The following is a 23,845-nucleotide window of genomic DNA, read 5'->3' on the forward strand; positions in this document are numbered from 1 at the left end:
CTCTCCACAGTGCTGCACCCCCTACATCTCCTCTTCATCTCTGTCTACCATCCTACCTGTGCTCTCCACGGTGCTGCACCTCCTATATCTCCTCTCTCATCTCTGTCTACCATAGTATCCATACTCTTTGCTCTGTAAATTATTTACAACTGACATCTACCATAATCCGAACCACTCAATCTTGTTTTCAAGACTTTTCCCCAAACTACACCAGTTCTCTGGAATGTCCTAGCCCAACTGATTAGGTTAACTCACAACATCCATAGTTTTAGATGCTCCCTAAAAACATATCTTTTTAGGTTGGCCTATCACATCCCCAATCTTACTCTCCTCCATAATTTTTCCCAGCCTAATCCATCATCCATAACGCCCCATGCTCTCGGAAGCACTACAGACACCAGCTGGTGACTAGCTCATGCAGCCTTATATCTACTCCCTTATTTTGTTAACATGGCCGGACCATTGTATAAGACAAGTACTTTTACCTTTTGTGTCACCCCGATCTCCACATAGATTGCAAGCTCTTGTGAGCAGGGCTCTCGCTCCTCATTTAATTGTCTTTGTTGCTGTGTAATGTATGATTTGTACAGGAGCCCTCTGATTATACAGGGCTGTGGAATATCTTGGCACTGTATAAATAAAGATTATTATTTTATTTGTTGTAGCCAGGCATTTAAAGAGTTGCTAGTAGATGGTCCCGACACAACTTCAATGAAAAATTTGCTAATTTTCATATAGTAAGTTGAGGAATAATATTTACTTATTTTATTCACGGTTTCCAAGGGTTTACATGTGTCCTTGTACATAACGTAGCATGCTGCTATTTGTAGTCCGTGTTTGCGTTTACATGACTGCACTGCAGTCATTGTTGCATGCACCTGAACCCCTCTTTATTTTGGAGGTGCTGGTCATCTCAATCTTACAATGGATTCTTTCCAGAGTGACTTCTCAGATGCTCCAGAAATCCTTATTTGTGGGTAAAACATTTCCCGCTTTCAGGACATAAAAACATTTATTCCCATGTGTGAATTCTCTGATGTTCAAAGAGAGTTGATTCCTGGGTAAATCCTTCTCCACATTCTGAGCATGAAAACAGGTTCTCCCCTGTATGAATTTGCTGATGTCTCTCAAGATCTCCTTTAAGCATAAAGCACTTCCCACAATCCAAACATGAGAATGGTTTCTCTCCTGTGTGACTTTTCTGATGTGTAAGTAGACCAGATTTTTCTGTAAAACATTTCCCACATTCTGGACATGAAACCGGTTCCTCTCCTGTGTGAATTGTTAGATATTCAACAAAACCAGATTTTTGACTATAACAGTTCCCACGTTCAGAACAAGAATATGGCTGCTCCCCTGTGTGAATTCTTAGATGTTCCACAAGGGAAGATTTATTCTTAAAACATTCCCCGCACTTTAAACATGACAATGACGCCTTCCCTGTGTGAGTTTTCAGATGAATGAGAAAAACTGATTTCTGGCTAAAACATTTCCCACATTCTGAACATAAAAAAGGCTTCTCCCCCCTGTGAACTTTCAGATGTACCTCAAGAGAAGTCTTACGTATAAACCATTTCCCGCATTCCAAACATGAAAATGGCTTCTTTCCTGTGTGATTTCTCTGATGATCAACAAGGTAGGATTCATTAGTGAAAGATTTCCCACATTCTGAACATGACAATGGCTTCTCTCCTTTGTGAATGGTCTGATGTTCAAGAAATACTGATTTCCTAGTAAAACATTTCCCACATTCTAAACATGACAACAGCTTCTCTCCTGCAGAATTTCTTAAACTTTGCACAAGACCTGATTTCCGACTCAAAAAATTCCTAGACTCAGGACACGAATGTGGCTGTTCTCTTGTGTGAATTCTGAGATGTTCAACAAGAGTTGATTTCTGGGAAAAACATCTTCCACATTCTGAACATGAATATGGCTTCTCCCCTGTGTGAGTTCTCAAATGTAGAACAAGACTCGATTTCCTGCTAAAACATTTCCCACATTCTGAACATGAAAATGGTTTCTCTCCTGTGTGAATTCTCTTATGATTCTCAAGAGACTCTTTACATGTAAAGCATTTTCCACATTCTGAGCATGAATATGGATTCTCCCCTGTGTGAGTTCTCTGATGTCCAACAAGTTCTGATTTCCATGGAAAAGATTTCCCACACTCTGAACATGAAAAAGGCTTCTCCCCTGTATGAATTCTTAGATGTTCTAAAAGGTATGAATTACGACTAAAATGCTTCCCACATTCAGGACATGAAAATGGCTTCTCTCCTGTGTGAATTCTTTGATGTCTCAGAAGATGATGTTTAAGATTAAACCACTTTCCACATTCTGTACATAGGAATTGCTTCTCTCCTGTGTGAATTTTCTGATGTTCAACTAGAACTGATTTTCTACTAAAGGATTTCCCACATTCTGAACATGAAAATGGCTTTTCTCCTGTGTGAATCTTCTGATGTTCAGCAAGAACTGCTTTCCTAGTAAAACATTTCCCACATTCTGAGCATGAAAATGGCCTTTCATCTATGTGAATTCTCTCATGTAGAGAAAGATTAGATTTCTTTATAAATTGTTTCCCACATTCAGAACATGAATACGGCTTCTCTCCTGTGTGACTTCGCTGATGTCTAACAAGATATGATTTCTGGGTAAAACACTTCTCACATTCAGAACATGAAAATGGCTTCTCTCCTGTATGAGTTCTCTGATGTTCAACAAGAATTGATTTGCTAATAAAACATTTCCCACATTGTGAACATGAAAATGGCTTCTCGCCTCTGTGAATCTTCTCATGTGTGGAAAGATTTGATTTCTTTTTAAAATGTTTCCCACACTGCGAACATGAAAATGGCTTCTCTCCTGTGTGAATTTTCTGATGTCCTACAAGAACTTCTTTCCTAGTAAATGATTTCCCACATTCTGAACATGGAAATGGCCTTTCATTTAAGTGAATTCTCTCATGTAGGGTAAGATAAGATTTGTTTTTAAAATGTTTCCCACATTCAGCACATGAATACGGCTTCCCTTCAGTGTGGATCTTCTGATGTCTAACAAGATCGGATTTCTCTCTAAAACATTTTTCACATTCAGAACATGAATACGGCTTCTCTCCTGTGTGACTTCTCTCATGTCTAACAAGATATGATTTCTGGGTAAAACATTTCCCACATTCAGAACATGAAAATGTTTTCTCCAATGTATGTCCAGGTATTTTTATTCCGATCCATGACTGGTTTTCCTCCACTTTAGGATATGGAGGTCGATTAAGATGTCCATGGGAACCTCTGATTGCGTCTTTATCTAGAACAAGAGACATTTCCAAATAAACATAATTGAAATGATATAATTTCTACATATCCATACGATGAGTGAACATGTGAAAATACAGTCAACAAATCAAGAAATGGGGACAGACCTGATTAAATAATTCAGATCTCCAGGCCCTTAGAAACTGTTTCTAAATCCTGAAAAATGGAAAGTCCAGAACCCATGCTAAACAGTAGAGATTAGTAGGGGAAGCGATAGCCATCCGTACATCTGCCCCCAGATACCACTGCAGGGTAAAAGGTTCAGTTCTGTAGTGCCAACCATTCAGATTACTGAACACCTATGTAATACATAGACAGTGCAATACGAGTCTGCCATGGTATAAGCAGCACTTAGAGAGAAGCTCTCCACAGTGGAATCACAAGAGGCTATTCCTATCTATGATGTCCATCTAATAGTACATATGGACAGCCGTTATCTTTATGACACAACCCATTTAGAGGGCTAATAAAGAGAGCCATACTCCTCCTCCAGATGAGTCCATTCTCACAGCCTTCAAACACACCAATTTCATGTTTCACCATATATTTCTCTGCTAATTTTTTTTTTCCACCTCTGGAACCAACTACAATTGTCTTCACAATCATGATTAATGGTCTCCTAGTCCCAACATGTGCAGCTATATCTCGTTTGACACATCTGGTGATATTTGCTTTGGCAGCAGCTGCCTGGAGATTAAAGACTCTTACCATTCACTAATACTGTGAGGAGTTTTTCGAGTCCACTTGTCTTTGCACCAGAACGTTCCTTCAAAGATCAAACATTAAGGATATGAGAAAAAAGAAATGGGAACTAGAGGTTATCGTATATCCAGAAAATGGACAACATGAAGCAATCTACCCAAGAGGAGAAGGATCGCCTTAAGTGACCATCATTCGGTAACATTCCCCCAAGTACCCTATTAACATTAAAGTTTCTGTTATTTTAGTTCATGAAGCAATCACAGCCGATTCAGGAGACGTTTTAAGTTCTTAGATTATTTGGTAACTTCACAGTTTTCACAGTAAAGAAGCTTTTTATAATCAGACTAAACCTTCAGAATTTACTGAATTTAATGATCTGTACAATTCATGTCCTCCTTAGATGACTCGGGAGCTCAGGACTGGGCTGTATATTCTAGATGAGGCTGCACTAATGATCTGTACAATTCATGTCCTCCTTAGATGACTCGGGAGCTCAGGACTGGGCTGTATATTCTAGATGAGGCTGCACTAATGATCTGTACAATTCATGTCCTCTTAGATGACTCTGGAGCTCAGGACTGGGCTGTATATTCTAGATGAGGCTGCACTAATGATCTGTACAATTCATGTCCTCCTTAGATGACTCTGGAGCCCAGGACTGGACTGTATATTCTAGATGAGGCTGCACTAATGCTCTGTACAATTCATGTCCTCCTTAGATGACTATGGAGCTCAGGACTGGACTGTATATTCTAGATGAGGCTGCACTAATGATCTGTACAATTCATGTCCTCCTTAGATGACTCTGGAGCCCAGGACTGGACTGTATATTCTAGATGAGGCTGCACTAATGATCTGTACAATTCATGTCCTCCTTAGATGATTCTGGAGCTCAGGACTGGACTGTATATTCTAGATGAGGCTGCACTAATGATCTGTACAATTCATGTCCTCCTTAGATGTTTCTGGTGTCCAGGACTGGACTGTATATTCTAGATGAGGCTGCACTAATGATCTGTACAATTCATGTCCTCCTTAGATGACTCTGGAGCCCAGGACTGGACTGTATATTCTAGATGAGGCTGCACTAATGATCTGTACAATTCATGTCCTCCTTAGATGACTCTGGAGCCCAGGACTGGACTGTATATTCTAGATGAGGCTGCACTAATGATCTGTACAATTCATGTCCTCCTTAGATGACTCTGATGTCCAGGACTGGACTGTATATTCTAGATGAGGCTGCACTAATGATCTGTACAATTCATGTCCTCCTTAGATGACTCTGGAGCTCAGGACTGGACTGTATATTCTAGATGAGGCTGCACTAATGATCTGTACAATTCATGTCCTCCTTAGATGACTCTGGAGCCCAGGACTGGACTGTATATTCTAGATGAGGCTGCACTAATGACCTGTACAATTCATGTCCTCCTTAGATGACTCTGGAGCTCAGGACTGGACTGTATATTCTAGATGAGGCTGCACTAATGATCTGTACAATTCATGTCCTCCTTAGATGACTCTGGAGCTCAGGACTGGACTGTATATTCTAGATGAGGCTGCACTAATGATCTGTACAATTCATGTCCTCCTTAGATGACTCTGGAGCTCAGGACTGGACTGTATATTCTAGATGAGGCTGCACTAATGACCTGTACAATTCATGTCCTCCTTAGATGATTCTGGTGTGCAGGACTGGACTGTATATTCTAGATGAGGCTGCACTAATGATCTGTAAGGCAGTAAGATTAGACTTCTTCAGTACATGACAGTTTTCTGTTAGCCTTACAAGCAGCTGATTGGCATTGTGCCTGGAGCCTATCCTCCACCACCGCTGGAGAGGTTTAGTAGAAAGCTTCATGACATCAGTTTATAGAGGACGTATAGACAACTCAGTGCCATCTACCTGATGATCCAGTGGGATACTTTGCTTTTCTTCCAGACAATCCTGGGAATATAGAGGACGGGGACATCTTTCTGGTGGAGTTCTCCGACTGGATCCATCTACAGTATAGAGAACATACACAGTGACTGATTATATATGCTTATATATAGAAGACCCTCCACCGTAGGCTCCTCTTACCCTGTGATGTGAGGGGCCGGTGGTCCTCCATCATGACGTCCACGTACAGATCCTCGTGTCCTTCTATATACTCCCACTCCTCCATGGAGAAATAGACAGCAACATCCTGACACCTTACAGGGACCTGATAACACAATGACACCATCATCACCCAGACCCTCCAGTGCTGTTAATGGAGAATTTCCCAGTATTCCCACCTCTCCAGTCAGCAGCTCAGTGATCTTGCTGGTGAGTTCTAGGATCTTCTGCTCATGTATGAGGGGTTGAGGGAGATCCTCTGTGATGGAGATCCTGCTCTGCTCTCCTAACAAACGGGGGGCCACACACTCACCAGACGACTTCTTCACTAGGGTGTAATCCTGTGTATGGAGAGACGCTGATCACTACATATATTCCAGGAGTCCTTCATCATTCACTGGTTTTATTAATGCAGATAATAGTGACGTCTTGTGAATCTCTCACCTCTCCAGTGATCAGCTCGATTATCTCTAGGGTGAGGTCCAATATCATCGCTGTCATGCGGTTCTGGTCCTTCTCCATCTTTTGTGGATTATTCTCCATTCTAACATTCTTGTACAGATCCTCGTGTCCTTCTATATACTCCCACTCCTCCATGGAGAAAAAGACGGTGACATCCTGACACCTTACAGGGACCTGACAACACAATGACACCATCATCACCCAGACCCCTCCAGTGCTGTTACTGGAGATCCTCCCAGTATTCCCAGCAGTGTCACCTCTCCAGTCAGCAGCTCAATGATCTTGTGGGTGAGTTCTAGGATCTTCTGCTCATGTATGAGGGGTTGAGGCGGATCCTCTGTGATGGGGATCCTGCTCTGCTCTCCTAACACATGGAGGGCCACACACTCACCAGACGACTTCTTCACTAGGGTGTAATCCTATGTATAGAGAGACGCCGATCACTACATATATTCCAGGAGTCCTTCATCATGCACTGGTTTTATTAATGGAGATAAGAGTGACGTCTTGTGAATCTCTCACCTCTCCAGTGATCAGCTCGATTATCTCTAGGGTGAGGTCTAATATCCTCGCTGTCATGCGGTGCTGGTCCCTGGCCATCTGTGCTGGGTCATAGATGTAAAAGACCATTGTCTGACTTCATCTGTCATACACCCGAGGAACCTGAGGGCAAACAAGATTGTAAGATTAGGTGCAATAAGTGAGATACAAGACTGCGTGTAGAAAACTGGATCTGGTAACAGGTGTGAGATCACTGGATGCGGAGATACAATACTCACAAAAAGTTAGAGATATTTGGCTTTCAGGTGAAATTTCTGAAAAATTCCAGCTCCAGTGATATTATATCACGAAAGTTGGACATTTCAGTAGAAGTAGCTATGGAGATTTGGCCTTGAGCATCAATTCCAGCTCGACAATGGCGTCTCCTGCTGTTCACAAGTTGCCCTGTTCTCTGCTGAGGCATCCCACTTTTTTTAAAAAGGGCGGCCTCAGGTCATTGAGGTTCTGAGGTACAGAGTTAAGAGCCTCTACACAGCGACTCAGCTGATCCCATAGGTTTCAATGAGATTCAGGTCTGGAGAAAGTGCAGCCACTCCATTTGAGGTCCCCCAGTGTCCTGCAGCTGTTCCCTAATGATGTGACCTCGATGAGCTGGTGCATTGTCCTCCATGAAGAGGAGATTAGGCCAGTGTTGTTCCTGCAGAGGCACAATGACTGGATTACTGATGTTCTTCAGGTAGTCTGGGCTGTCACTGGACCATTCACACAGTGTAGGGCAGTTCTGTACGGACTAGACACACTGCCACAATGTGACACCACCCACCACCAAAGGCTGGTCTGGTGACAACAGTGACTGATGCAGAGCGCTCTCCTGGACGTCTCCAACATCGTTGGCATCCATCATTTCTTCTCAGTGTGAATCGACTTTCATCAGTGAACAGCACTGAGGCCACTGGTCCCTCATCCAGCGTAGATGCTTCCTGGCCCATACAAGACGATGAGGCCTGTGCCTGGTGGTGCGGTCAGGTACCTTGCAGGTCGTCTAGCACGCAGACTACGCTGATGTAAATGGTTTCCAATGGTCTGACATGACACTTGGTGCCTCTCACCTCCCTTACATGTGCCTGGAGATGTGTGGAATTCATCATCCGGTTCCGCAGGGCATTGTTCACAATGAAGTCCACTTCTCTGCCTTTCTGTGACTTTTCCAGTCTCTGTATCTCTGATACAACCTGCTGATGACTCTGTGACACTCTAAGCTCAGTGGCCACTTCTGTCTGAGAACATCCTGCCTCCCAATGGCGAGGTACTGTTTCATCAATTGTTAGGTGTCATCTTGGTCTCATGATGTCAGAATGTGAACAGCATGATGAGGGCGACTGTTTAAATACTAATTCTAATTGAACCGGGAAATGTAATGGGCGATTCATAGATCAAACACCTGGTGTGAATTTTGCCGTTAAGTTCCTTTTTAGGGTACTTTCACACTAGCGTTTTTTTTTTCCGGTATTGAGTTCCGTCACAGGAGTTCAATACCGGAAAAAAAACACTTCAGTTTTATCCTAATGCATTCTGAATGGAGAGCATTCCGTTCAGCATACATCAGGATGCATCTGTTCAGTCCTTCTTATGTTTTTTTGCACTGAGAAAATACCGCGGCATGCTGCAGTTTTCTCTCCAGTCAAAAATACTGATCACTTGCTGGAATGCCGGACCGGCATTAATTTACATCGAAGTGTAATAGTGGCGGATCTGGCATTAAGCGTTCCGGCAAAACGGATCTGGCTTTCCGGTCTGCGCATGCGCAGAGCTTTAAAAATTAAAAAAAAAACAATAATTGCTCTTACCGGTAATTGTTTTTCTTGAAACCCATGACAGCAGCCATGCGAGCGGGACCTCCCATCCAGGACAGGAAACCTGATGAGATAAAAATGTTCACATCCCCACCACACCTCAGTGATTATAATAACCGAACTCCAGAAGCGTGCCAACCACCAAGAAAAAGGAATAAATTCAGTAACTCCCCAAGACTTGGGGAATTGAAAAAAAACACACACACACACACACATAAAATCAAAATAAATTTTTAATTTTTTTTTGGGGAGGGAATTTGGGGGTGCCGTGATGGGTTTCAAGAAAAACAATTACCGGTAAGAGCAATTATTGTTTTCCCCTCACCCATGACGGCACCCATGCGAGAATAAAATATAAATCAAAAAGATTAGGGGGGGGGGGACTATGGCCTGAAGCACTTTCCTGCCAAAGGCCGCATCCATGTTGAGATGCAATCTATAATGCTTAAAAAAAAGTGTGGGGAGAACTCCAAGTAGCTGCTCTACCTATCTGGCTCAAAGAAGCATCGACCCTCTCGGCCCATGAGGTAGCTACTGCCCTGGTAGAATGAGCTCCGAATCCTGAAGGAGGAGGAAGATAGAGGGAAGAATAAGCCATTGATATAGCATATTTAACCCATCTAGCTATCACACTAGAGGATACAGAGGGGTAGCTATAGGATACAGAGGCTGGAGGGAAGGGGTTAGGTTAAGAAATTGGCATGAGGGGGTGCCCTTTCAATGTTTGTCTCAGGCAGCAGGCTACGTGCTCCCCTGTCCCTTGCCAACAAGCACTGAGGGACGGGGGCCCAAGCTGAACTCTTGCACCAGGGACCATGAGCTTTTAGCTACGCCCCTGAGAGGATACTTTATGGCCCCTACACCTTCCCTGGAACTGAATAAGAAGGTTTTCATCTATTCTCCAAGGAGAGGTGGAATCTAGGTTAAAAAAAAGCAAACGCCTTCTTACGGCTAAACAATGACATTTTTCCTCTAACGCATTGGCCGGGTTAGGGCAAAAAGATGGAAGAACAACATCCTGATTCATATGGAAATCAGACACCACCTTGGGTTGGAAAGAAGGAAGGGGTAGGCCTGATGATAACCTTATCTTCCAGGATTGTAGTATATGGGGTGTGAAGAACTCCCCAGTAACCGTTTAGTTATTTTACCTCCCTACTACTTAATCCCTGTGGATACCTACTCCTAACAATGGACGTAGACATCTTTGTGTTTTAAGGACATGTGTACACACACTTCCGAGACATTCAGTCTGCTTCTAACCACAAGATTGATCTACTTAATTAAAATACACAAGATAACATGTTTGGCCATTGTCTTGGAAAAGACACAGTGATTGCTTGTAAGCCATGTGACCAAGCCCTGTTTCGTAAATTGAGTTTCCTAAACTCTATTGTCTCGCTGGCTCAGAAGAGGAGTTTAAATCTGTTTAAATTGAATGCCCTTGTTTTCCATTAAAGTGTGTCTTGTTTCAGAGTGAAGCTTTCGCTCCTGTGTGGATTATTATGCGACATCAGCGATAATTTACTCTGTGGATTCTTGGTGATATTATTTAATGGGAATATGGAAATGACAGACGGTAACTCATATTCAGACCGTCACAACTGGTGGCAGCGGTGGGATCGTACGCGCTGTAAAACGCCCAGGTGAGAACCATTCCCATAGGGAAGCATTGGTTTTCATGTGTTGAGCGTTTTACAGCGCGTTTGAACACGCTGTAAAACGCTCAGGTGTGAACTTAGGGTTAAGGAACTGTTCGGAGTTCGTGGAGGGATTGCCAGCAACAAAGTCAAGTGGCTCATAATTGTTGAATTAATGAAGATAGACCTGGAGAATTTGGCTGCGGCAACACCGACCGGTCGGGAGACAGAACTACAGATAAACAGGGAAATCAGGGAACGACTGGCACTGTTCGGGCCAAACCCATCTACCGAAATCATCCCACAGGTGATCAATAGTGTGACAGAGCATGCGAACCAAAAGGGAACAGCGAGAGCTACAACTGGGGCTGGCTGAAAACGTCAGCAATTCTACCGAACAGATGGAACAGCACAGTTGATTTGTGGAAGATTCCCTTCAGGGCATTTAAAAGCTTTAACGAAAATGAAAGCGAGATAGATGGCTATCTGGCAGATTTTGAGCGCCATTGTGCCCTACACAGAGTGGCTGCTGACGAATGGGTCTCGATATTATCAGGAAAACTGTTGGGCAATGCAGCTGATGCCTTCAGGGCTGTACCAGAGCAGGAGATCCACAGCTATGCACGAGTGAAGGAGGCGCTCCTAGATCGGTACACAGTAACCCCAGAGGCGTACCGCAGAAAATTCAGAGACTCACACAAAGTGGACAGAGACTCCTATGCAGAGTGGGCCTGCCGCTTGCAGCTCTCCGCTTCCAATTGGGTCATAAGTTGCAAGGCCACCACAGTGGATGACGTCCTGCAGCTCATTTTACTGGAACAATTTTATGACCTCTTCTTACCTGAAGCAGCCAAACTCGCGGACGAGTATGCCGATACCAGCAAGGCGGCATGTACAAGGCATTGGATACAACCCCTTCGGACCGAGACACCACCACCACCGGCAGCAGCAACAAGGTACCAATCCCCCAGGATACCGATACTCTCCAACCAACAACACCCAGCTGGCAACGAGCCCCACTGTTTTCGATGCAATCAGGTGGGACACATGCGATGCAACTGCCCCCGAAATCGCCCGCGATCTCCGCATTGGAACCAAGCTACAGTGGGACCCCAGAGGATGCCTCCTCAACATGAAGCTCAGGTGGTGATACCTCGTCCCCCAGTAACAACAAACTGTCCACTGCCTTTGTACCCTCCTCCTCTGGCAGCGCCTGCACCCCTTCTCCGATCGGATGGGAGAAAGTGCTATACATACAAATAGGTGGGACACATGCGGAGCAACTGCCCCAAAATCGCCCACGGTCTCCACAGTGGAACCAAGCTACAGCGGGACCCCAGAGAGCAGCAGCCCATTTTGTAGAGGAGTCCCCGGTAATGATGGTAGGAAGATGGGACGAGGAGGAGTTTGAGGTTCTCCATGAAGTGGACCCTTTGCAGGCAGCTGCTCTAGATAACCGCCAACACCATAGGCAGCCGGTGAAAGTGAATGAACGGCCCACTCAAGGTCTCCGGGACAGTGGAGCCACCATCACACTTATACAGCCGCGGATGGTGAGATCTGACGACCATACAGGACAGGCCATTGCAGTACGAATGGCAGGGGGAAATATCGTCCGAATTCCGACCGCCCGAGTATACCTGGACTGGGGAGCCGATAACCGTGAACTGGAGGTTGGGGTGATGAAGAATCTGCCTGCAGAAGTCCTGCTCGAAAAAGATCTGGGGAATTTCGTAGCAAAGTCCTCATCCGAGGCATACCCGGTGACCACCCGGCATCAGTTCAGCCAGACAAGCTCTAAATTCGATGGTGGGACCCAGATGCCTCTACTTTCGGGTTGGGAGCAGTGTTGAGCCAGGTGGGCACTGACGGTGGTGAGCACCATGTAGCCTACCTCAACCGCAAGACTACCCCGGGAGGTGGGATACGTGGGAACATCTGTTGTGGTGGAGTCTGGCCCTACAACTTCACTATTCACTGTCGCCCAGAAAAGTTAAATGGAAACGTAGATGGACTGTCCCGACAAACAGACTTGTTATCCGATTAGTCGCTGGACATCCCGGCAGCCCAACTGGACCCAGAAAGGTCCAACTGTGTCTGCCGAAGCAGGGAGAAATAGGGGGAGCCATTGTGAAGAACTCCCCAGTAACTGTTCGGTTATTTTACCTCCCTGCTACTTAATCCCCGTGGATACCTACTCCTAACAATGGATGTAGACATCTTTGTGTATCAAGGACATGTGTACACACACTTCCGAGACATTCAGTCTGCTTCTAACCACGAGACTGATCTACTTAATTAAAATACACAAGATAACACGTTTGGCCATTGTCTTGGAAAAGACACAGTGATTGCTTGTAAGCCAAGTGACCAAGCCCTGTTTCGTAAATTGAGTTTCCAAAACTCCATTGTCTCTCTGGCTCAGAGGAGGAGTTTGATGCTGTTTAAATTGAATGCCCTTGCTTTCCATTAAACGTGTTTTTTGTTCCAGCATAAAGCTTTACTCCTGTGTGGATTATTATGCGACACCAGCAATATTTTACTCTCTGGATTCTTGGCGATATTATTTCATGGGAATAAGGCAATGACAGACGGTAACTCATATTCAGACTGTCACATGGAGGAACGGCAGAAAAGGCTTGAATTTCAGATACCCTTCTGGCCGAAGTTATAGAAAGAAGGAAGGTCAACTTGTAAGAGAGAATCTTAATAGAAATAACACTTAACGGTTCAAATGGTTTCTGAGATAGAGCTGTAAGAACCGTATTCAGATCCCAAGGAGGGGACAAGGATCTGAGGGAAGGACCCTAACCCTAGAGGCAGCCGATAAAAATCTCCTGATCCAGGGATGCTATGCTAAATTGAAATACAAAAAAGTAACAAAGGGTGGCTGCCTGGACCTTCAAGGTTAAAGCTTTAAGATGCCTGTCAAGGCCTGCCTGTAAAAATTCTAACATCTTTGGAATTTCTGAGCCCCTAAGCGAATCTGGATTATGACCTAAAAAAGGAAGAGAACACATTCCAGGCCTTTATATATTTTTTAGAGGTAACCTCTTTTTTACTCTTCAGCATTGTGGAAACCACTTTATCTGACAAGCTCCTTCCTAACCAGATTTTCCTCTCAACATCCATGCCGACAAGTGAAGTAGTTCTAGATTGGGGTGAAGAAGTGGACCCTGAAAAAGGAGATCTTCCCTCAACGGTAAGGTGAAGGGAGGGTGAATTGCCAATTTCAGCAGACCCAAGTACCATGAGCTCTTGGGCCATTTTGGGGCTATTAAGATGATCGAGGCTCCCTCTTTCTGTACTTTGTTTAACACCTGAGGGATAAGGCAGAAGGGAGGGAAGGCGTACTCCAATTCCAGACTCCAGTTCTGGGCTAACCCATCCACTGCCAATGGGTTGTCAAAAAACAATCTTTCTACTTTCCTGTTGGCTCGGGAGGCAAACAGGTCCACTGTTGGTAGACCATACTCCTGAAATACTTGACAGAAGACTTCTTTGTTCAAGCACCAGTCTCCCTGCCTTACCGGGACTCAGCTTAGAAAGTGCGCTACAGTATTTTCCTTCACTTTTAGGTGTATTGCAGAAAGGAAGAGTCTCCTTGATTCCGCTAAACAAAACATTTCCTGACATAGATGAAGAAGGGAGGATACTCTCGTCCCCCCCTGATGATTTATATAAGACACCACTGTTGAGTTGTCTGTGTAGAAAATCATCCTTTTGTTCCTTACTTCTGGAAGTGCTATTGTTAGTGCCATTTGTACTGCTTTTAACTCCTTGAAGTTGGATAATCTCTTTCTCGTACTCAGATCCCACCTCCCCTGCCAATACCTGCTCTGGGTCCCCCATCCCCAAGGGTTGGCATCTGTGGTTACTATAGTCTGATTCACAAATGTCCATGGGATGCCTGCTGAAAGGTCATCTGGTGACATCCACCACATCAGGGAATACCTTGCTTTCGAGGAGAGATGAAACATATGGAACTGCTGGAATAGCGGATGTTATTTACCCCAGTACTGCCATTGCCTCTCTGAAAGTGCATAAATAGGACAGGAAGATTGACCGTACTACCTCTATAATTATGTCCTTTCTTCGGGGTGGAATAAAACTCTTCTGGAGACAAGAATCGCCCAAAAATACACAACTCTGAGACGACATTAGGCTTGACTTTCTCCAATTGATTAACCACCCTAGGTCTTCTAAGGTGGAGCAGAGGAAATTGTCTCTCAGTCCAAAGAGGAGCTACAAAAGGATATCAATCAGAAAATCATCCAGATAGGGGATTAATGTAACACCCAACTGTCTAAAAAAGGCTGCCACCTCCGCTATCACCTTGGTGAATACCCTCGGTGCTTGTGACACTCCGAAGGGAAGAGCTTTGTACTGAAGATGTAATAACTCCCCCTGAACCCATACTGCAGTTTTAAAAAACATTTGGGAGGCAGGATGAATTGGGACATTATGCGTCCTCTAGGTCCAGGCTTGCCATCCAGCACCCCTGGAAGAGAAGAATCATTGTAGATTTGATTGTTTCCATCCTGAACTTTTTGTACAGTAGGGGTTTGTTCAGTATTTTGAGATTTAGTATAACCCTGAAAGACCCATTCAGTTTTTTTTACTAGGAACAAAGGGGAATAAAAAAAACCTTGCCTCTTTCTGCTAGGGAAACTGGGCAAATGACTCCCTTTTGTAACAGGGAAAAACCCTCTGACTCCAGTGCCTCCCTTTTTTCTTGATTTTTGCGGCAGACCGTGTGGACAAAAAGATTTTCGGGATAAGACAGAAACTCCAATCAGAATCCTTTTTCTATTAAATTTCAAATGCATTTGTTTTGGGACACAGATTTCCAAGCTGGAAGGAAATGAGACAGTCTTCCTCCCACCTGACTTCTGGAGTCCTTAAGTTTTGTTTTTGGGTTTGTTGTCCTGGGACTTGAACAGAAAACCCCCAGACTTCCTAGAGAATCTGTCTCTTTCATTTCTATTACTTTGTTTGTTCTTTTGACTTTTGAAACCGGCCTGACGTTTGCGAAAAAAAGTTTTTTCTGGGGAACTCGAAACATCTTTTTGTTGTCCGAGGCTTTCTCTAGAATCTCATAAAGAGAAGAACCAAAAATTCTAGAGCCTTTACATGGGAGTGAGCAAAGTCTAGACTTTGAACCCTGATCTCTCCAAGACCTAAGCCAGACAGCCCGCCTGGCTGCATTTGACAAAGCCACAGCTCTGGCAGAAAAACGCACTACATCAGTGGAGGCGTCAGCAAAAAAAGATCTGCTGCCTTATGAAAGGTTGGTAGAGAAGCAAGTAAATCTTCCCTTGTGGTTTTGTCTCTGATGTGGGATTCTAACTGCCCCAGCCATAACCTTAAAGACCTAGACAATGGCTGTTCTGAGACTAGTCGATGCACATTCCCAAGACCTTCGAAGATAAATATCTGCCTTTTTATCTAACGGATCTCCTAAACAGCCTAGGTCTTAAAAGGGAAGGTCTGATCTCCTGGCAATCTGGGCTGCCGATGCATCAACTAAAGGTGCCTTATCCCATGCGCTAGAGACGGATTGCTCAAACGGGTATTTACGCTTGACAGAATTTGGGATAAAAAAATTTCTTTCCGGATTTTTCCATTCCTTCTTAATTAATGTCTCAATATTCTTGTGAATGGGAAAAGCCCTATGGCGCTTTGGACCCAGACCCTCAAAGGCCCGATCAGCTATAGATTTAGGCTCTTTAGTGTCCTCTAAGTAGCCGTCACTGCTTTTAATAAGGGCTCTACATCCTCTGGTGGAAAAAAGAGATTTTCCTGCCATATCCTCGTCAGAAGACCTATATTCGGAGGATAATTCCTGGCCTGATTCTAGGTCTTCTTCCACCGCTGAAAGCTCAGAGTCCCAGTTAATGGCCCGTTTCTTTGGCGACTTGCGTTGGCTTTGCCTGTAGGATTTTAAAAAGAGGATTTAACTTCCGACCGCACTAAGGCTTTAATGGATTTTGAAAAGCTATGGGATTCTTCCATCACTAGCTTATCAATACATGATTGACAAAGTGGCTCAACGTAAGTAGAGGACAGGGGCACTTCACATTCCCCACATTCTTTATGCTTGGTTTTCCCGGAGGCTTTTTTTTAGGAACTTTATCAACCTACAAAAAAGCATAAAACACCCAGGCAAAAAAAGGGGGGTTAGAAAACAAGTCTCACCCAAGTGTCGTGTCAATCTTCCCCACTTCTCATGTCCAGTGCCGGGCTTGTGTGCCTTGGGGGTTCCACGGGGTCGGCGCCTCAGGTATCACCTGGCTTTGATATAATATGTGGCTGCTCCAGATTCTACACATCACTGTGTGCGTCAACGGCTGGCTGCCTCCTCCTGCTGCCGTATTTTTTACGCGCCCTGGCTCCTTCCTATGCCCTGTTTGAAAGGACCGCCTAATCCACGCTCTCGCACTTCTGGTCTCCGGCAACGCCACCGGAAGTGACGTCTATGCGCCAAAAGCCGCTTGATACTGTTCATGCGCCGAGCGTTCCTGAGCCCCCGATCCGCCATTTTGGCAATGGGATGCCAGTGCTGCCACAGCCACGGACCGGAAGTCGCATGAACACGGCCACAGCGGCACCCCAAAGAGGCCTGGGAGGGTGCAGGATAAAGGGCAGACTTAGGCAACTTCTCCGCGGGGAGAATTATGCCGCCAGGGATGGGTTCCGTTACGGTATGGTAGACCTGGACCTTCCCCAGCCATCCGAGATGAGAACCAAAAAAACAAAGAACTCCTCAGGTACCTCCTATCCGGAGGACAGGAAACCTGAACTGAGGTGTGGTGGGCGGTGAACCTTTTTATCTCATCAGCTTTCCTCTGTAGTCGGGACGGATCCGCTCGCGTCCTCTGTAGTCGGGACGGATCCGCTCGCGTCCTCTGTAGTCGGGACGGATCCGCTCGCGTCCTCTGTAGTCGGGACGGATCCGCTCGCGTCCTCTGTAGTCGGGACGGATCCGCTCGCGTCCTCTGTAGCCGGGGCGGATCCGCTCGCGCCCTCTGTAGCCGGGGCGGATCCGCTCGCGCCCTCTGTAGCCGGGGCGGATCCGCTCGCGCCCTCTGTAGCCGGGGCGGATCCGCTCGCGCCCTCTGTAGCCGGGGCGGATCCGCTCGCGCCCTCTGTAGCCGGGGCGGATCCGCTCGCGCCCTCTGTAGCCGGGGCGGATCCGCTCGCGCCCTCTGTAGCCGGGGCGGATCCGCTCGCGCCCTCTGTAGCCGGGGCGGATCCGCTCGCGCCCTCTGTAGCCGGGGCGGATCCGCTCGCGCCCTCTGTAGCCGGGGCGGATCCGCTCGCGCCCTCTGTAGCCGGGACGGATCCGCTCGCGCCCTCTGTAGCCGGGACGGATCCGCTCGCGCCCTCTGTAGCCGGGACGGATCCGCTCGCGCCCTCTGTAGCCGGGACGGATCCGCTCGCGCCCTCTGTAGCCGGGACGGATCCGCTCGCGCCCTCTGTAGCCGGGACGGATCCGCTCGCGCCCTCTGTAGCCGGGACGGATCCGCTCGCGCCCTCTGTAGCCGGGACGGATCCGCTCGCGCCCTCTGTAGCCGGGACGGATCCGCTCGCGCCCTCTGTAGCCGGGACGGATCCGCTCGCGCCCTCTGTAGCCGGGACGGATCCGCTCGCGCCCTCTGTAGCCGGGACGGATCCGCTCGCGTCCTCTGTAGTCGGGACGGATCCGCTCGCGTCCTCTGTAGTCGGGACGGATCCGCTCGCGTCCTCTGTAGGCTGGCTGCCTCCTCCTGCTGCCGTATTTTTTACGCGCCTTGGCTCCTTCCTATGCCCTGTTTGAAAGGACCGCCTAATCCACGCTCTCGCACTTCTGGTCTCCGGCAACGCCACCGGAAGTGACGTCTATGCGCCAGAAGCCGCTTGATACTGTTCATGCGCCGAGCGTTTCTGAGCCCCCGATCCGCCATTTTGGCAATGGGACGCCAGTGCTGCCACAGCCACGGACCGGAAGTCACATGAACACGGCCACAGCGGCTCCCCAAAGAGGCCTGGGAGGGTGCAGGATAAAGGGCAGACTTAGGCAACTGCTCCGCCGGGAGAATTATGCCGCCAGGGATGGGTCCCGTTACGGTATGGTAGACCTGGACCTTCCCCAGCCATCCGAGATGAGAACCAAAAAAACAAAGAACTCCTCAGGTACCTCCTATCCGGAGGACAGGAAACCTGAACTGAGGTGCGGTGGGGGGTGAACCTTTTTATCTCATCAGCTTTCCTGTCCTGGATGGGAGGTCCCGTTTACATGGGTGTTGTCATGGGTGAGGGGAAAAATTTATACGGGATACGTTTTTCTGGATGACACTGGAGAGATGAATCCGGTATTGCAATGCATTTGTCAGACGGATCCACACCCGGTTCTGTCTCAGTAATGCATCCATTTGCGTCCGGACTGCCGGATCACACAGTTCCTGTGACGGAACTACCTGCCGGAATCCTCTGCCGCAAGTGTGAAAGTAGCCTTAGAGAACAGCAAAAATAATAGGAGCCGGTGTCAGGGGGTCTCCTCAGTAACTATAACCCCCAGCATGTAATAATAGGAGCCGGTGTCAGGAGGTCTCCTCAGTAACTATAACCCCCAGCATGTAATAATAGGATCTGGTGTCAGGAGGTCTCCTCAGTAACTATAACCCCCAGCATGTAATAATAGGAGCCGGTGTCAGGAGGTCTCCTCAGTAACTATAACCCCCAGCATGTAATAATAGGAGCTGGTGTCAGGAGGTCTCCTCAGTAACTATAACCCCCAGCATGTAATAATAGGACCTGGTGTCAGGAGGTCTCCTCAGTAACTATAACCCCCAGCATGTAATAATAGGACCTGGTGTCAGGAGGTCTCCTCAGTAACTATAACCCCCAGCATGTAATAATAGGAGCTGGTGTCAGGAGGTCTCCTCAGTAACTATAACCCCCAGCATGTAATAATAGGAGCTGGTGTCAGGAGGTCTCCTCAGTAACTATAACCCCCAGCATGTAATAATAGGAGCTGGTGTCAGGAGGTCTCCTCAGTAACTATAAGCCCCAGCATGTAATAACAGGAGCTGGTGTCAGGGGGTCTCCTCAGTAACTATAACCCCCAGCATGTAATAACAGGAGCTGGTGTCAGGAAGTCTCCTCAGTAACTATAACCCCCAGCATGTAATAACAGGACCTGGTGTCAGGAGGTCTCCTCAGTAACTATAACCCCCAGCATGTAATAATAGGAGCCGGCGTCAGGAGGTCTCCTCAGTAACTATAACCCCCAGCATGTAATAATAGGAGCCGGTGTCAGGAGGACTCCTCAGTAACTATAACCCCCAGCATGTAATAATAGGAGCCGGTGTCAGGAGGTCTCCTCAGTAACTATAACCCCCAGCATGTAATAATAGGAGCCGGTGTCAGGAGGTCTCCTCAGTAACTATAACCCCCAGCATGTAATAACAGGAGCTGGTGTCAGGGGGTCTCCTCAGTAACTATAACCCCCAGCATGTAATAATAGGAGCTGGTGTCAGGAGGTCTCCTCAGTAACTATAACCCCCAGCATGTAATAATAGGAGCTGGTGTCAGGAGGTCTCCTCAGTAACTATAACCCCCAGCATGTAATAATAGGAGCTGGTGTCAGGGGGTCTCCTCAGTAACTATAAGCCCCAGCATGTAATAACAGGAGCTGGTGTCAGGGGGTCTCCTCAGTAACTATAACCCCCAGCATGTAATAACAGGACCTGGCGTCAGGAGGTCTCCTCAGTAACTATAACCCCCAGCATGTAATAATAGGAGCTGGCGTCAGGAGGTCTCCTCAGTAACTATAACCCCCAGCATGTAATAATAGGAGCCGGTGTCAGGAGGACTCCTCAGTAACTATAACCCCCAGCATGTAATAATAGGAGCCGGTGTCAGGAGGTCTCCTCAGTAACTATAACCCCCAGCATGTAATAATAGGAGCCGGTGTCAGGAGGTCTCCTCAGTAACTATAACCCCCAGCATGTAATAATAGGAGCTGGTGTCAGGGGGTCTCCTCAGTAACTATAACCCCCAGCATGTAATAATAGGAGCTGGTGTCAGGAGGTCTCCTCAGTAACTATATCCCCCAGCATGTAATAATAGGAGCTGGTGTCAGGGGGTCTCCTCAGTAACTATAACCCCCAGCATGTAATAATAGGAGCTGGTGTCAGGGGGTCTCCTCAGTAACTATAACCCCCAGCATGTAATAATAGGAGCTGGTGTCAGGAAGTCTCCTCAGTAACTATAACCCCCAGCATGTAATAATAGGAGCTGGTGTCAGGAGGTCTCCTCAGTAACTATAACCCCCAGCATGTAATAATAGGAGCTGGTGTCAGGGGGTCTCCTCGGTAACTATAACCCCCAGCATGTAATAATAGGAGCTGGTGTCAGGGGGTCTCCTCAGTAACTATAACCCCCAGCATGTAATAATAGAAGCTGGTGTCAGGAGGTCTCCTCAGTAACTATAACCCCCAGCATGTAATAATAGGAGCAGGTGTCAGGAGGTCTCCTCAGTAACTATAACCCCCAGCATGTAATAATAGGAGCTGGTGTCAGGAGGTCTCCTCAGTAACTATAACCCCCAGCATGTAATAATAGGAGCCGGTGTCAGGAGGTCTCCTCAGTAACTATAACCCCCAGCATGTAATAATAGGAGCCGGTGTCAGGGGGTCTCCTCAGTAACTATAACCCCCAGCATGTAATAATAGGGGGTGGTGTCAGGAGGTCTCCTCAGTAACTATAACCCCCAGCATGTAATAATAGGAGCCGGTGTCAGGGGGTCTCCTCAGTAACTATAACCCCCAGCATGTAATAATAGGAGCCGGTGTCAGGAGGTCTCCTCAGTAACTATAACCCCCAGCATGTAATAATAGGAGCTGGTGTCTGGAGGTCTCCTCAGTAACTATAACCCCCAGCATGTAATAATAGGAGCCGGTGTCAGGAGGTCTCCTCAGTAACTATAACCCCCAGCATGTAATAATAGGAGCTGGTGTCAGGAGGTCTCCTCAGTAACTATAACCCCCAGCATGTAATAATAGGAGCTGGTGTCAGGGGGTCTCCTCAGTAACTATAACCCCCAGCATGTAATAATAGGAGCTGGTGTCAGGAGGTCTCCTCAGTAACTATAACCCCCAGCATGTAATAATAGGAGCTGGTGTCAGGGGGTCTCCTCAGTAACTATAACCCCCAGCATGTAATAATAGGAGCTGGTGTCAGGTGGTCTCAGTAACTATAACCCCCAGCATGTAATAATAGGAGCAGGTGTCAGGAGGTCTCCTCAGTAACTATAACCCCCAGCATGTAATAATAGGAGCTGGTGTCAGGGGGTCTCCTCAGTAACTATAACCCCCAGCATGTAATAATAGGAGCTGGTGTCAGGTGGTCTCAGTAACTATAACCCCCAGCATGTAATAATAGGAGCTGGTGTCAGGAGGTCTCCTCAGTAACTATAACCCCCAGCATGTAATAATAGGAGCTGGTGTCAGGAGGTCTCCTCAGTAACTATAACCCCCAGCATGTAATAATAAGAGGTCTCCTCCTTAACTATAACCCCCAGCAAGCACAGTGCTCCGGTCACATGACCTCGGGGACACTTACCTCTCAGGCAGTGACTGATCTCCAGACTCTACTTCTCAGGAGCACAAGGACCTGTGATGACATCATTGTCATGTGATCAGGAGAGGCGGGGCCGAGCTGAGAGGTAGGAGCAGTAGAGGAGGGTCATGTGATCAGAAGAGGCGGGGCCGAGCGGAGAGGTAAGCGCAGTAGAGGAGGGTCATGTGGTTTCCGGGGGCGGGGCTATTCGGTAGTAAAAGTATTTATTAGGGAGACTTTCGGCTATCGGACCCTGAGCTCCGGGTGGAGCTGAGCACTGCTGGGAGTGATAGTCCTCTTCTACCTCCCCCAGTAATGTCCTGTGGTAACGGTGGGAGTTGTAGTCCTGCAGGCGTGGACGTGGAGTAAGTAATGGTATCATGTAGGAATGAGCAGAAGATCACAGCAGAACAACCCTCAGGCTGGTCCTGGCTGTGGATGCGGAGATGGCGGCGAAACCTCGGGGAATAAATGTCTGAAGTGACTACGGACATCCGCGAGGCTTTCACATCGGTATCGTTTGTGGATCCATTACCGTAATACAACCGCCGCCCTCTGTAGCCGGGGCGGATCCGCTCGCGTCCTCTGTAGCCGGGACGGATCCGCTCGCGCCCTCTGTAAGCGGGACGGATCCGCTCGCGCCCTCTGTAGCCGGGACGGATCCGCTCGCGTCCTCTGTAGCCGGGACGGATCCGCTCGCGTCCTCTGTAGCCGGGACGGATCCGCTCGCGTCCTCTGTAGCCGGGGGGGATCCGCTCGCGCCCTCTGTAGCCGGGGGGTATCCGCTCGCGTCCTCTGTAGCCGGGACGGATCCGCTCGCGTCCTCTGTAGCCGGGACGGATCCGCTCGCGTCCTCTGTAGCCGGGGGGGATCCGCTCGCGCCCTCTGTAGCCGGGGGGTATCCGCTCGCGTCCTCTGTAGCCGGGACGGATCCGCTCGCGTCCTCTGTAGCCGGGACGGATCCGCTCGCGTCCTCTGTAGCCGGGACGGATCCGCTCGCGTCCTCTGTAGCCGGGACGGATCCGCTCGCGTCCTCTGTAGCCGGGACGGATCCGCTCGCGCCCTCTGTAGCCGGGGGGGATCCGCTCGCGCCCTCTGTAGCCGGGGCGGATCCGCTCGCGCCCTCTGTAGCCGGGGGGGATCCGCTCGCGCCCTCTGTAGCCGGGGGGGATCCGCTCGCGCCCTCTGTAGCCGGGGGGGATCCGCTCGCGCCCTCTGTAGCCGGGGGGGATCCGCTCGCGCCCTCTGTAGCCGGGGGGGATCCGCTCGCGCCCTCTGTAGCCGGAGGGGATCCGCTCGCGCCCTCTGTAGCCGGGGGGATCCGCTCGCGCCCTCTGTAGCCGGGGGGGATCCGCTCGCGCCCTCTGTAGCCGGGGGGGATCCGCTCGCGCCCTCTGTAGCCGGGGGGGATCCGCTCGCGCCCTCTGTAGCCGGGGGGGATCCGCTCGCGCCCTCTGTAGCCGGGGGGGATCCGCTCGCGCCCTCTGTAGCCGGGGGGGATCCGCTCGCGCCCTCTGTAGCCGGGGGGGATCCGCTCGCGCCCTCTGTAGCGGGGGGGATCCGCTCGCGCCCTCTGTAGCCGGGACGGATCCGCTCGCGTCCTCTGTAGCCGGGACGGATCCGCTCGCGTCCTCTGTAGCCGGGACGGATCCGCTCGCGTCC

At 48.1% G+C, this 23,845-nt stretch overlaps 1 protein-coding gene across 3 annotated transcripts in view; it reads right to left on the reverse strand.

The window, feature by feature from the left end:
- The window catches only part of LOC122937912 (zinc finger protein 420-like), a 149,661-nt gene extending 127,425 nt beyond the window's left edge, over window positions 1–22,236 (reverse strand). For 2 of the 3 annotated variants that reach the window (XM_044293100.1, XM_044293099.1), the window contains exons 1-5: window positions 22,187–22,236; window positions 7,108–7,248; window positions 6,843–7,004; window positions 6,568–6,759; window positions 6,303–6,464 (exon numbers count right to left, since the gene is read on the reverse strand). In XM_044293100.1, coding sequence (XP_044149035.1) covers window positions 6,303–6,464; window positions 6,568–6,759; window positions 6,843–7,004; window positions 7,108–7,215 — 624 coding nt within the window. In that variant the 5' untranslated portion in view covers window positions 7,216–7,248; window positions 22,187–22,236. Of the gene's footprint in view, window positions 1–673; window positions 3,310–4,025; window positions 4,084–5,928; window positions 6,027–6,105; window positions 6,230–6,302; window positions 6,465–6,567; window positions 6,760–6,842; window positions 7,005–7,107; window positions 7,249–22,186 lie in introns of those variants that run through there. The other variant, XM_044293101.1, reaches the window with a different exon arrangement.
- Between the last annotated feature and the right edge of the window lie 1,609 nt (window positions 22,237–23,845).

This window comes from Bufo gargarizans, chromosome 5, assembly GCF_014858855.1.
Source record: "Bufo gargarizans isolate SCDJY-AF-19 chromosome 5, ASM1485885v1, whole genome shotgun sequence".
In the NCBI taxonomy this organism is placed as follows: domain Eukaryota; kingdom Metazoa; phylum Chordata; class Amphibia; order Anura; family Bufonidae; genus Bufo; species Bufo gargarizans.